This window comes from Haliotis asinina, chromosome 8 (genome assembly GCF_037392515.1).
Source record: "Haliotis asinina isolate JCU_RB_2024 chromosome 8, JCU_Hal_asi_v2, whole genome shotgun sequence".
In the NCBI taxonomy this organism is placed as follows: Eukaryota; Metazoa; Mollusca; class Gastropoda; order Lepetellida; family Haliotidae; genus Haliotis; species Haliotis asinina.
This window is the reverse complement of record NC_090287.1, coordinates 60,107,707-60,122,429: the sequence shown is the minus strand read 5'-3', so window position 1 is coordinate 60,122,429 and position 14,723 is coordinate 60,107,707. Positions and strand designations below refer to the sequence as shown.

The following is a 14,723-nucleotide window of genomic DNA, read 5'->3' as shown; positions in this document are numbered from 1 at the left end:
AAAAGTACTTTGCTTATCAATCCTAATAAAAGTGAGACTGTAGACTAATTCTTGAACTGAGTGGTACTTCAGACTGTATGTTCCTTAGATCTGTCTGCGATATTCTCATCATGATTAAAAGTAGCTTACTTTGAAGAGAATGTAAGAATGTAGGCCTATCTATGGCAGTGAAATAAGTCTTGGCAGCAGACGGAATATAATCTTGACCACAGGTACAAGATACATCTGGAACTGTTAAAATGGACCTTGTCGATGGCAATGGTTCCTGACAGGACTTTGGAGGAAGCGTTGTAGAACACTGCTGTGCATAGCTCTGGTCAAGGCTTGTTATGCTACAGGAACCAAGGGTGATGGGGGTCTAGATGGTAATAGATGGGGAGGATGAGAACAGCAGATTTGATAGATTTGAGGAAAGTGGTGCTGGCCAGGAAGGAATGAGGAATTTGGAAACAGAACTGGCAGGTTAGGGATATGGAGAAATAGTGTTTGGAAGGGTGTTATCAGATAAGGAAGACTGTCATCAGGACTGGTACGATGGAGGTAGGAGCTGGGGATCAAGAAACACCCAGAAAGGAAGCAGGAACTGCACAAATGAACAGAAAGTGGTCGGCAGTTGGGAAACTGAAGATAGGAGGAAGAAGATCTAGACCTTGATAAACGATATTCAGTTTGAAAATATTCAAAGCATGTAGGCAGACGCATATATGAATTGTTCAAGTGTTGTTTTACACATCATGACTGCTCTTCAAAGTGATAACGAAAGGTAACTGGATTTCTCTTGGATCATGATGAAGTCTCTATCGTATCTTCTTTCACAAGGAACAAATGATAACATGAAAAGTACATTGTCTATTTGTATGAAGTCAGGCTGCGTTTTCCTCATTCCAACACACTGATAAGATTTGTACTTTTGAAATTTGTTAGTGCATCTTCTCCACAGGAGATAAGAGTTCAAAGACTGAAAGAGATACTGTAGATAATGTGCTGTCACCCTCAATTGTATGTCAGGTTTTCCTAGGCAATAACTGCATAGCACAGGTCTGTCATTGTCAGATCTTGCACACATCAGTGTCAGCCATCTTAGACAGTTATGATCTGTTGCTAATTACATTAGCCGACTTTTAATATCGCATTAATATCTCATAACATACTTTCGTGTGATTTATAGCCAACGTCAAAAAATTATTTATTACTTTGAAAAAATAATCTAAGCCTTGAATGATATGATAATTGATGGGCATGTATGCATCTGTTCTGATACTACTTTCATTACAACACTCCAAATTTTATGATCATTTGGCGGAAAAAGTAAAAATTATGAGTCAACATGATTATGATGCAAAATTAAAGTTAACAGTAATGAAACCATAGAGTTCGGGTTATGAGACGATTATCCTGCCGATTATACCATAAAGCAGAATTTCTTGCCTTTCTGTCAGAAGCCCTGCTATGTTTTCCCTTCTTACTCTTTCATAACACTGACACTTCCCTGCTGTTGGCACATAAAACTGCCATAAAGTAGGAGAGTTACTGGCAAAGGTGGAGATTTTAGTTTTAACAAATAGACATCTTATGGATTGAAATTCAATAGAAATGCTGAAGCGTTAGCGATTTTTGTGGACTCCTTTGATTGTATCAGCGACAAGCCTCCAATTTGATGTAGAATAGCATTCACCTTGTTAGTTGTAGCTAAATGACAGGTTGAAAAAAAACCCAGCACTGATAAATCATCATGAGCATCTTTGAGCGAATTCAATGGCATAGAAAATATTTTATGCGTTTAATGGCCACGTATTACAGTGTTATATCATTTGCTGCATACAGCTGTAGTCCCTATCACAACTCATTTTGCTCCATAATATTTTTATGAGCCTCAGAGTGGCAAATGTTATTGTTGGCACCAATGCTTCACCACTGAGTGTAATTTCCTGGAGTAAGCACCAGTTAGAGGCTAATGATGTGTATGACAATGAGGGTATGCCATTACCCTCTCTACACCTGACTCTGTCCGATATGCTGTTTGCTGACTCACGCAGACTCTTTATGACTTATTTACTGCAGCTAGAATACCCCTTTAATCATCAACCCTCGTTCTGATAGCTTACAAAGTCACCTAGGACTTTTTCCAGTCAACAATAAGCCTGATTATTATGCAAGGGATTCATAAACTGTTACAAAACATTTCATCTCTGGTCCTTTTCAGACTGATTTATCCTCATTAATCACAGGTAGGGTCTTATAATTTCTTTTCCTGTTGTACGATTACCTGCCGTAATCAGGATCCTGATTCTGGCTATTCACTGTATGATGAATATTTCCAACCAACTATTCTCATGTTGGGAAAATTGCTATTTGATTGCATTTCATATTTTCTGTGAAAATTCTTGGATTGCCAGGATCAGTCACCTGTCAGTTTGACAGAATACAGAATTTATCAATCTTGACATGTCTTTAAGTGTTGACTGATGAAACCATTTTGAGTAATAGTTTCTTTAGATTAATAATTTCCTAACCTAACTAGACAGGATTATTTTCTGTGTTGCAGATTTTAAAAGATTAATTCCTGACAATGTTTCAATATAATATTCAATCAAAGGGAAGACTATGTTTATTCATTGTGGTCGATACATTTGAATAATTAGAAAAAAACATTGTAATTAATTTGCAAAATTTTAATCGAATTCACACACTTTCACAAATTAAAGCAATATTGCATTAAACTGTAATCATCCCATGCATCAAGTTTAGCGATGACTTGTCAATATTTTTAGAAGTTAATATTTTGATCTTCAAATATTTTCTCCAAACACACTGTTCACTTTGTTTATGCTCAGAGCTAAAATGGCTTTCCTGTGTGATTAAATGAATAACTCATTGCGGTGTTATGGTGGAAATACGGTGATAACCTGATAAATCTGTCACTGAAACTGAAAGTGGATACGAGATGTTATGGCACTGCTGTGGGAGGTCTTTGACTTTAAAGCTACAGCCTATCAAAATAGTTGCTAACAGTCAAGACTCCATCAGCCATTAAACATGATTGGAAGAGCCAGACTGCATAATTACTTGTCAGTAATGTAGTCCTGCTTTTGAAATTCGGTTTTTAATTCTTGAATATCTCTGAATTAGATGTGATTAATTTGTTATTTAGTAGTAAGGTTGTTGCATATTATCAGTAATAACACATTAGGAAAATTTAAAAATAACATTATGTGTGATATCATGAGAGATGATATTTTCTACATGACTACTCAAGAGACACAAGCTGTAAAACCAGTTATTTTAGATGCATTATCTATATATACAACAAAATGTTTAACAAAATGCTATTGTTTGTTTTTATCATGGGAAAAGGTGTAAACTTTAAAGACCATCAAATAGGAATTAAACTGCAATGAAATGTGGAAATTATCGTGTGACAAATGTAAAGTTAAAGTGATTTATTTGCTGCATGGCTTGGTGCACTGCAGTCTCCTATGTGGGTTGTAGATATGGTGCACTAGGGTGTGATACGATCTGCAGGCTCCGGTTGCCGTCTGTTTGTTTCACACTTCGTAAATCCCCTCCCTTGTCTCGCCAACAATTGGAGAAGATTACCTGATAAGTCAGCATGCTATCCTCCCTCTGCATCAACACCGGCAACAGAACAGCCTTTCAGATGGGGAAGGGAATTAAACAATTGCCCAGCAAGAGGACACCAGAGAGTTGAACAGTAACTTGTTTTAAGTAATTGTTTTGGTGAGAGAATTAGAGATTGAGGGTGATGCCTACTTCAGAGATGTGAGATGCTGTACGCGGAATGACAGATATTTTTCCATTTTGCAAGAACACCTGGTGTCATTGCTGATTTTCATGGATCATTCATACAACTTCAGTCGTTAATTCGTGTTTGTAATCTGGTTAGGGTGACAATCCAGACAGACTTTTTGGCTTGAACATATATCAATTTGTGGAAGTATTGGGATGTTTTTTGTTAGGAAAATAGCTTTCATACAGAATTGTCCCAGGTATTATCATGGGCAGTCATAATTCACAATCTTGCTGTCGGATTCTAAGTTTACCTATGTTTAAAGCTACAATCTGTTTATTCTGTATACAGTTGCTGTAGGATGGTGACAAGAAAATGATACACAGCAAGCATATCTTCATGATGTGATCTTGTTTTGCAATAAGTTCATCAGATTGTCTCCAGCAATAACATGTCATGTACATCCTGTGATGTAAGAGTCAGTCACTGGTCAGGCCATCACTGAAAATACATACGTAATCAAAAGACAAAATTTGTTGATTTCCTGATGTAAAACTATGTTCTGTGACTTCCAGAAGAAAAGGATATTTATTTCAATGCTTAACAGCAATGAGACATTTTCAGTATAAAGATGTATTTTATTAACATTTTATTTTGTGATGATATGAGAAGCAGAGTAATTTCTTCGAGGGTTGATGATGTAGTAATTATCTCCCTTTGAATGGTGTTACCTGGGATAGATGATGTCATCATGTGTCAAATAGAAAAATGGGAAAATCATTGTCATGTCCGTGATGAAAAAACATTCTTGTTCCATGACTCAGGCCAACAATGAATTATATGTCTTAGATTAATGTGTCGTTTAGTAGTTGTGGGACTGCGGGCTGTACAAGACTGCTGATGCTGATATTAGCCAGAGAAACCTTTGTACTGCACAAGGATCATAACTCAGGATTTATGACAGATAGTGACATCAAGCGACAGAATTATGACATCATGTGCCTGATTCTGAAGGAGATCTTGCATATTATGTCAGTTGCGACAGATTCAAGGCAACCACAATTTGCCTTGTGCTTGGCAGGGTCACCAAGAGCTGGAGATGAAGGTGGAACCAATAAGCTTCAGTTTCAGGGTTAAATGTCTACAGGAGATGTCAACATGTCTCATACAGTATAAAACCTCCTAAATGTGACTGGAAGGCTGATGTATTTTGCTGGGGTCATTTTGTGATTACGAAACAGGTGCACCCTCCATGCTGGTTTCTGTTATTGTCTTGAGGATGAAATAATTTCATTGTCTGTGTAAAGACAAATCAGCTATTCATTTTGAAATGTAATGTTGTGTATGGGTTTGCATACACATGAGAAAACATAAAAACATTTACTGTGACAAAGAGACTGGCACAAGCCTTGAAAATTGAATGTTGACTTTTATCTGGTCATCTGTTAAATGTTAATCTTACCTGTGTAGTTTAACTCACTTTAGCATGGCTGATTCATCTTGTGTGTCATCACACTCAATATCTTGTTGTAGATTTTACATAGTGGGGAGTGTGTATACATATCGTAGCATGTAATGGCTGTCCCTTTACTGAGGAGGCTTCGCTTCACACGTTTGTAGATGTTGACGTCACAAGTTTAAATGTTCTGTTCTAACTGTTGATGCTTGCCACTTTCAACAATTTAAATCTTTTTTAAATGCTGGAAGAAGAAATGAACCTACAGCGCATGCTATTTCCCAGAGATGGCCATTCTACTAAGTTAAGTAGGCAGATGATATATTTAACTGATTAATGATCCAGTAGATATTTACTCGGTAAATGTGCCAAGTTCTGTGTGATTAGTTTCATTTTGGTTTGATATTGCCAATTACATCCTGAATTGAAGGCAGCCTCGTTCCTTGAGAAATGAGATCCATTTTTCTATTCTTATCCTTTCTTTTGGAGGATTGGGGATTTTACGATTAGACGTTTGGGCATTGTGTCAAGTATTTTCACCCTAATTCTCAGCTTGTGTAAATGGATGGAATCTCTATCAGGTATAAATCTTGTTGATTGCTTCCTGGAATTAGCCACCTCGTTTTGGAGCCATCATGGCAAGATGAACAACTCTGAGCATTTCCCAGAGGTGTGCCAACTTGCAATGATCATGATAATATTTTTATCACCTTTCCCAAATGAAGAAAATTAAGTTGGAACATGACTTCAAAACTGGTTGAAAAGAATGCTATGGTTAAATTGGCCTTAGAGATTTTTAAAAAAATGTGTATGAAGTCATGCCATATTCTTTAAAGGCACGAATTTGTGGGTTCCAAGTTGTTTGGTTGTAGGTCCCTCCCTGTATTGGTAAAAGTTAGACTAAGTTCAAAATGTAATTAAAGTGAAGGTGATTTGTACATTGAAGGGTCTAAGATTTGTAGGTGTTTCAGTTTTGGAACATTGTTCTCAATAGCATATAGATAAAAAATTTTGGGTCTTATTTTCAACAGTCACTTTTCACAAGAGACAGAATGATCTGTAGGCAAGGCAAGGGAAGGTAACTCTAAGCACATGGCAATGGCACGATGATATGTGTTTTGGTGACAAAACAAACCATAATTTGCATTTTCAGTATTTTGACTCAAAAGAAGGGATTTCCTTCTCGAGAAAGAACCAGGAGAAATATAAGACTTTGTACGCTTGTAGGTTTCATCAGCTCCGTGGTTCATCAGAGCTGTCACGGGAAGTTGTAAATTACGTTTTTAGCGAGACAGTGGTTTGGGCTTTAATGACTATTTTTCTTTCATTATGGACATCAACTTTGTTGGTTATGTTTGCCATCAGATGTGAAAAGTGATGTCCCTACAAGGACTGCTGGTGCTTATTTTAAACACTACAGGACAGGGACACTGTAAAGGTCACTGATTCATTACACTACATTGACCTCTGTGTTAGATACAAACATTCTTTCAGCACGATTTGTAGTTGCAAATGGGTCTTCACAATCTGATTATGGTAGATATTAAACATTTGTAACGCTAGATTACCAAGGTATTAAAGTATGGAAGATTTGCTTTGTGAGATGCCTGTTTTTAGATTGTTAGTGGCAGACATGATAGTTTTTAACAACACTACCTGTAGGAGGTATATAATCATATTTGAATTTGTAAGTGATACTCTAGCATAATTCCAGCCGTTTTCAACAATATGGAGATTATTGTAACAGGATCTCCAAGTTTGCACACAAAGTGACAGTAATTGATTTCTGATGGGTTCAAATTGACAGTTTTATTACAGTCAACTGTGAAAATAAACAAACATTGCCAAGGGTTATTTTCTCTGACTGCTGAAAATTAAAGCTCATTTTCCACTGGCAGGCAGTGTATTTCATTCTTCTAAACCATGACATAGGGTAAACAAGTATCTGACCTCTAATTGGTAGACTGACTGAAAGTTCCACAGGTGAAGAAGACCAACTAAAGGAGTATAGGGTTCTAGGATATCCTTTAGCCTCAGGAGACTTGACTGGTATACTGTGTAGGGAAAACACCTCTTGTGTACAAAGGTGGTTGCCATGACGTTCTGGGTACTGCTATACTAAGGCATGGCTTTGTTGGTTACTCTTTGTGTTTAGTTATAGGTAAAGAAATAATGGCCAATTTTAAAACTGATGTGTTGTTTGCATCTAATTCCTGAAACCACTGATATCTTCTGATGATGAGGAGTACGTGTCTCCAATAAATTTCCCGAAAAGTGTGGTAGACTAGCCCTTAGATAACACCTACAGAGAAGGGTTAACAAGATCATGGGCATTCATATAGTCTAATCACACAGTATAACGACTTCCATTGAGGAGCAGACGACACCTTCACATCCACATCCATGTTTGACTGCCAGTGTATTCATGATGTATTCACAGTCAGGCTTGGCCATTGCTAGAGCATGAAAGAGAAATTACGGCATTATTCTGTTGGAGATGTAATTGATAATTGAAGTTAAGATGTACGTCTCAGGAGGAGATTAGGCTCAGGCTCTATTGTGTAGACTTGTGGCTCCAGTGATTTGAAAGATGGTCTGAGATTCTGGCACATACTCAAAATCAGCAGGGAGTTTCTAAGACTGATGTACATGGCTATGTGGTATTGTGTCAAATCTTATCCTGTCATTTGGAAATAATGCTGATCTTGTTTGATGTTTTGATATTGAGGTGGCATGGGTCGAGGGTCTGACATGTGCATACAGCACAAACAATCTTTACCAGGTGTGGCACAATGAGCAGACACAATGTCCGCCCCTGTCTAAACTTCTTAAAAAATATTCATGGTTGCTGAATCTTGGATCCACACATCCAGCCTCTTGATTCACTTTATTGCTGTCAGTATTGATTTTGTGCTGCTCTGTGAAATGCCGATTCCTACAATATTTCAACGGGGCATGATATGATTCATAACCGTAATGATTCACATTGTCCATTTAATCTTGCAATAAAATCTCCATGTTTGTCATGTCTAACCCAAGACAATCATGAAGACGTCTCAAGTTTTAAAACTAACTTATTTGATGCTAGTAGTTATTAATATTTGGTCGGAGAAAACAAATACAGACTACTAGCCATGGTAGACAAAATATCATCCTGTCAGATTGTCATCACCTTCCCCCAGTGTAACAATTGACATTATCGTTACAGCTGTATCATGTGTTACTATGTGATGCTAACAGATGTACCCGTCATGATATGGTTGAAATATTGCCGATGTGATGTTAAATATTAACTCACTCACCTAATAGATGTAGGTGATATATTTTGTGATATACACTGATGTTGTGATACATATCTCAGTTTGTCTTTCCTCCTTCCAGGGATTGCAGAGACAGCAGTGGTTGAGTTGAAGCGGCCCAAGAAGGAGGAGTTGTCCCTCGGTGTTGATATCATCTTGAAGTGTGTTATCACTGGCAACCCAGAGCCGTCCATACTGTGGTACCACAATAAGTTCAGGTATGCATCATCACTAAATGAGTCTTGAAGTGTTTGCATTAGATGTTACAGTGTCGTCCTTAGTTCTCTCACTGTTAAAAATGCTGATTATTGCTTTCAGAAAATGGTTGCATCACACTGTTTTTAACAGAAAAAAGTAGGATCACTTCCAGCACTAGAAGACTGTAGCAGACCCATGAAGTTCTATGTAGAATATGTCTTGAGCAAACTCTTGATTATTATTACTGAATGTGGTGTTAAACAATAGACATGGCGTCGTCACTCCCGATAGTGTTTTTTACTGTACAACACTGATGCATCATCTCAAAAGTTTGTCTGTACAACATTGCATCCCTACTCCCGACATTGTATTTGTGTGTACAACACTGAAACATCATATCGAAAGTTTAAATGTCTGTACAACATTGTATCCCTACTGCCAACATTGTATTTGTCTGTACAACATCGCCTGACAATGGTATTGTCAACTGCACATAGTTGCAACAACGTGAGACTCCTGCCATTTCCAGTTGGACACTTTGTATATATGTCCTCACATTCGTCCTCAAACCAAGCATTCTTGAATCATCTTGGGTTTAATGAGTGTTCAGTTTCCTGCATACAATGTATAAACAAACATAAATTTATTCATATTTTTACATATTAAGTGAACCAAAAAATTTGATGTCCAAATTTAAAAAAAAACACAACCGAAAAAACCCTGTAATGCTATTTCAGAAGGAAAAGCATTTGAATAGCTTAGATTTTGTAGACCATTTAGCCACATGTTTTGTAGAATTTATTTGGATAGGTTACAGGTTGCACATATTCCTCGTCCCATAAGAATGGATAGTTAACAAGATGCAATCAGTTCCGCATGTTGACAGCTTCTGCTATTTTCTTTACAAATAAGATAAGGCTGTCTTCACGTTAGAGTAATTCATTTCAAAATGTTTGCTTAATCGGTGTTTATAGAATACATTTTCTGAAATCAGAACCACATAGTTTTGACAAATTCAACAATGGTGGGGCTGTTTGGTTATGTAACCCACTGCCCCTTTCCCCCAACAATGTGAACAATACAAGGTTGTTTTTTACACAATATCAGTTTCATTCACATTTTCTTTGAGCCACATGGCCATACAAACGACATGTTTTCTCAAACAAGGTGCCATAATGGTCCACTCAGTGTCCTAAGTTGTACCAGGACATGCCTAGGGAGGCTGTGAGTGATTTCCTCAGTTCAGAGGACCACCAAGATGGCTGACATTTGTACTCATGGCATTGCTGCTGGTATTTCTGTGTGAGAGTGAGGTGGGATGGGGTTGAAGGTCGCATATTCTTACATAGTGCCATGCATATGTGTATGTGTGTGTCCACCCATCCCTCCATCCATCCATTCATCGATGTCCATCCATCTGTCTATAAGTCTAACTGCCTATCTGTGTACTGGGGCGGTGGGGTAGCCTAGTTGTTAAAGCGTTCACTCGTCACGCCGAAGACCCGGGTTCGATTCCCTACATGGGTACAATGTGTGAAGCCCATTTTCTGGTGTCCCCCGCCGTGATATTGCTGGAATATTGCTAAAAGCGGCGTAAAACTAAACTCACTCACTCACTATCTGTGTACTTGCATTGACTCTGACAGTGTATATACTTGGAATTAGACTTGCTCTGAGGTAGTAATTAATACTTAAAATGAAAATTTCTGTATAAGTTCAAATAGCAGACAGGCTATACATCCATGGGCTTAGCTTTCAGTACGCCTTTGGAGGAAGGTGCTTTTGTGACCTTAATGTTCAACACCAGGGTAACAATAAGGACCATCTTCTGGTATTAGTCAGGGATCAACCACGGACCTCCACTCTCCTATGTCCACGAACAATGATGACAACTGAGTTTTAGTGAGTGAGTCGAGTTTATCTCCATGGTATTCTGGTTATGTCATGCTATGTCAGCATAATTAAGGAAAAAACGAGAAGTGGAAACATTCTCAGGTGTTTTCCTCTTTGGTGAAACCTGGGAACATGAGTATGCTTGTGACAAACTTAGTAACATGATCGATGCCATCAAGGATCCAAACCCACAGGCACCAAAGATTTCCCACCTGTATTCCCCACTAACTGTAATCGTGGACCCATTACCAGAGAAATGCCGCCCCGGTCTGCTACTCCACTTGCCTGTTTACCATAAACCCAGCAATCTCATTCATACACACACCAGCAAGGTGGGAGGTTTGCCATGCATTTAGTGCCACAAAACAAGAAAACATTTTGACAACTCGTGGTTTCAAGGAGAAACGTTTGCCGCCTCACAATTGTGAAGGGTTATTGGTTGACAAGCACTTTACAACGTTCATTATCTTGGCGATTACTGTAGTAAAGGTTCTAATGGAAAAATATTTGAAGTAGTACATGGGTTGAACTGTGGGGGTCTCCACTTGAACAGTTGTAGATGTGTGGATTATTAGTTATCGCTCTGACCTATCATTCTCTGTTGCGTGAAATGTTAGTTTAGGTCAAATAAGATTTTCAAGCAGATGTGTATGAACTGTGTGTCATGCCATCTTGTCTGAGTGACTGGTTGTTGTAATTTACAAGACTATGTTCTGTGTTCTAAAACCTCTGTTCTTGGGAAAGAGACCATTTAAGTTCAGCATTTAGAATTATTTGACTACAAGAAGAAGTCTCAATATTTTCTTGTTTCAAAAAATGTCACAATTGTGATGTAAATTTAAATATCATCATCTTAGCATTTATATTTATGGATTATATCTGCTGAAAAGACTGAATATCTACAGAGTAGAGTAGTTGCTTGAAAGCAGCATCCACACCTTATATAACATTGTTGCAATGACAGCACCATCCACCTTATGTAACACTGGTTGTAAGGAAAGCAACATCCACCTTATGTAACATAGGTTGCAAGGAAAGCAGCATACAGTAGTTGTAAGGAAAGCAGCATCCAACTCGTGTGACACTAGTTGCAAGGAAAGCAGCATCCACCAGGTGTGACACTAGTTGCAAGGAAAGCAGCATCCACCTTATATAACACTGGTTGCAAGGGAAGCAGCATCCACATTGTGTAAATGTTTAACAGCAGACTTGAGACTGCATCATTTCTCATGAATAACAAAAGTAATAAGAGAGAAAATATATTTTTCTAACATTAGTTGTAAGAATGAAGTATCTTGTATAACATAAGTTGCAATAAAAACAGCTTACCGTTAGTAGCTGTAGTTGTATGAAACTTATGGATAGAATATTTATATTCTAAGACAGGCAATAAACCTTTCAGGTGTGTGACCTGTTTCTTCATGGTCAAATTAATGGTCTATTCTAGCTGCCAGCAAGGGTCTTTGTGTTCTGAGTGAAGTGTTCAGATTCTGTTGGGCACAGTCTCTGTTTCCTATGGAGGCCCAAAGTGGCTATTGTGAAAGGTGAACCAACAGAGACAAGAAGGATGCTCACATTAGCAAAGCCAGTATCAAAGAGCGAAGTCCATCGGTGGAGTGGAGCTGGAGACAGTGCCTGACGCCGTTGCTGCCAGCATCTCAGTCGTCTCTCGTATCCACTCTCTATGTTTGAACATAACACTGGGTCCGGGGGCAAATGGCACCAGCTTTGAAAATGATCTTCTTATGAAGTTGAGTGTCACTGTAACATCCAACTGATACATAAAGACAATTGTTAATGCACAAGACCTACTTGAAAGCAGAGGAATGTATTTTGATCCTTCCTTCAAGTCTTGCCCTAGTACAGACACTACACTCAAAGCAAATGTTCCTCTCTGCTCTAAAGGGGAGCATTTTCCTCATATAACAGATGATATTTACAGTGTTCGACTGCCTTTCTGATGAACCCTTTTCAACCTAATGGAATCGGTACTCAAATCTATTTCCTCTGTGTTGAAATATGATAACTTTATTCAGAATTTCAAATAAAAATGTAACTGGGCGCATTTTAGAAATTAGCACTATTTGAAATGTTTTGGAGTATTTGCAGGAAGCAGAAATGCATGAATGCGTTTCAATGTGTTTTTTTAAAAGCTGCAATAGCTTTGAAATTTGAGGCGGAAAATGTGAGTGGTTCAATGTGGTCTTGGAGAGATTGTGTTCCAGTGTGTTTGGAGTGGTGTAAAGGGCAGCCATGATACCCCAGTAGCAGGCCCGGGGGACATCTGGATGGCAGGGTCTACCCCTCACTGATGTCTCCTCACACATGAAGCAAGATATCCGGCCATCAGGCTCAAGTGACTCAAATAAATACCAAATGTCACTCACCCTTGTACACTTAGCATTACGATGTGTTTTTGACAAGATTCCAGGGTTGGTATCTGATAAAGTTCATCAACTTGTGACCCCTTTCATTGTAGTAATATGTACACTACCAACAATATTTTTCTTCCCTTAATCCTTGTATGTGCCTTTGAAACTGTCTCTGGAGGACATGGACCTAAACGGAATCACCAAAAGAGCTTCTTAAATACAATAGTTAAAGTTGCTATGGTCTAGTTTTGTATTTCAAACTGTTTGAAAAAAAAAAATAAATAAAAAAGTTTGAAAAAAAATCACCGTCAAGGCCCTTGTGGGCCTTCATATATGTGTCATGTCAAATATATGGGTTTGTAGGTAGATTTGTGGTTGTACCTTTCGCTCATCACGCCAAAGACCAAATTTGATTCCTCACATACGTAAAGTGTGTGAAGCCCATTTTTGGTTTCTCCACTGTGATATTGCTGGAATATTGCTAAAAGCGGTATAAAACCATACTCTCTCACTCACTCACATCAATTATGACTACACTATGAAATGTAAGATTCTTGTAGACACAATATCATTCATGTTAACTTCTGCTATATGAAAAACATACGTAAATTGAAGCACAAATAATTCTAGCCTCTTCACCTTATCAACTTCCAGTAGTGCTATCTTAGAAAGTGATTTTAAGAAATTGATACTGAGAGTTGCTTTTTACTTTGCAGTTGTGAAATAATTAGTAACTTCTGCTATATGAAAAACATACGTAAATTGAAGCACAAATAATTCTAGCCTCTTCACCTTATCAACTTCCAGTAGTGCTCTCTCAGAAAGTGATTTTAAGAAATTGACACAGAGAGTTGCTTTTTACTTTGCAATTGTGAAATAATTAGCTAACAAGTGACTAGGTGGCAAAAAAATGTAGCCAAAGATATCTCAATTCCTTGAAGATATAACAAGTATCGGTAATTGATTACGATAGCTTGAGATTTTTGTCAAAGAAGATGATTTTTGAGTAATTATTCCATTCTTACTTTTGGTATAAATAATTCATACCGTCCAAATGTGTTTGGAGTTCATGTGGAAAATTTTGCAAAGGAAATTATATAATCTCGGTGGGCCTTTCAATCTAATTTTGTCAACTGAGCCTGAATCAAATCTGACATCACACTTAAAAACTTGAAAGAGTAGTCTCCCTTGTGGATTGTCCTGGAGATACTGACAGAGAAGTTTGAGTTTTCTCCTTACCATCTGTAATTGAGGAATCTGAACACATTTTGTGATATTTCAGAATACCTCTTAGTTATTGTTTTGACAAAAAAAAACAGAGACTAAAAATACAGAGACTAACTCAGCCTGCAATTTTCTCCTGCTGCTCTGTAATATCCCACTGCGTCAGTGAGTGTGAATTGGACACAGTTCAGTTTTGTCCTTCTATGAGCGACAATGCAATAACATTAGCAGTTTCTAGGAAAGCATCATTGAGACATGTAATCAATGTGAAAATTACGTCTTTGCTTGCAATTACCTTTGGGTCAGTGGGTTTGGGTAATTTATAGGCTATTCACCATTAGCTCCCTCTTGTTTAAGACTCTGGGCTCTTTGAGTTTTATTCATTTTGAAATTGGTTTTTAATTGATATTTTATGTACCATGTTAATATTACTCAGAACTCTTCGAAGGATCGGACAGGGTAATTACATAGTTGCTCCTTTGACAGGAATATTTTCTGGTGAATGATTGACAGATGTGGACGTTATTTGTGCA

At 37.8% G+C, this 14,723-nt stretch overlaps 1 protein-coding gene across 1 annotated transcript in view; it reads left to right on the top strand.

Moving 5' to 3' along the window:
* The window catches only part of LOC137295393 (inactive tyrosine-protein kinase 7-like), a 132,357-nt gene that overhangs the window by 45,593 nt on the left and 72,041 nt on the right, over positions 1–14,723 (top strand). The window contains exon 3 of the mRNA XM_067826732.1: positions 8,586–8,721. Coding sequence (XP_067682833.1) covers positions 8,586–8,721 — 136 coding nt within the window. The remainder of the gene's footprint in view (positions 1–8,585; positions 8,722–14,723) is intronic.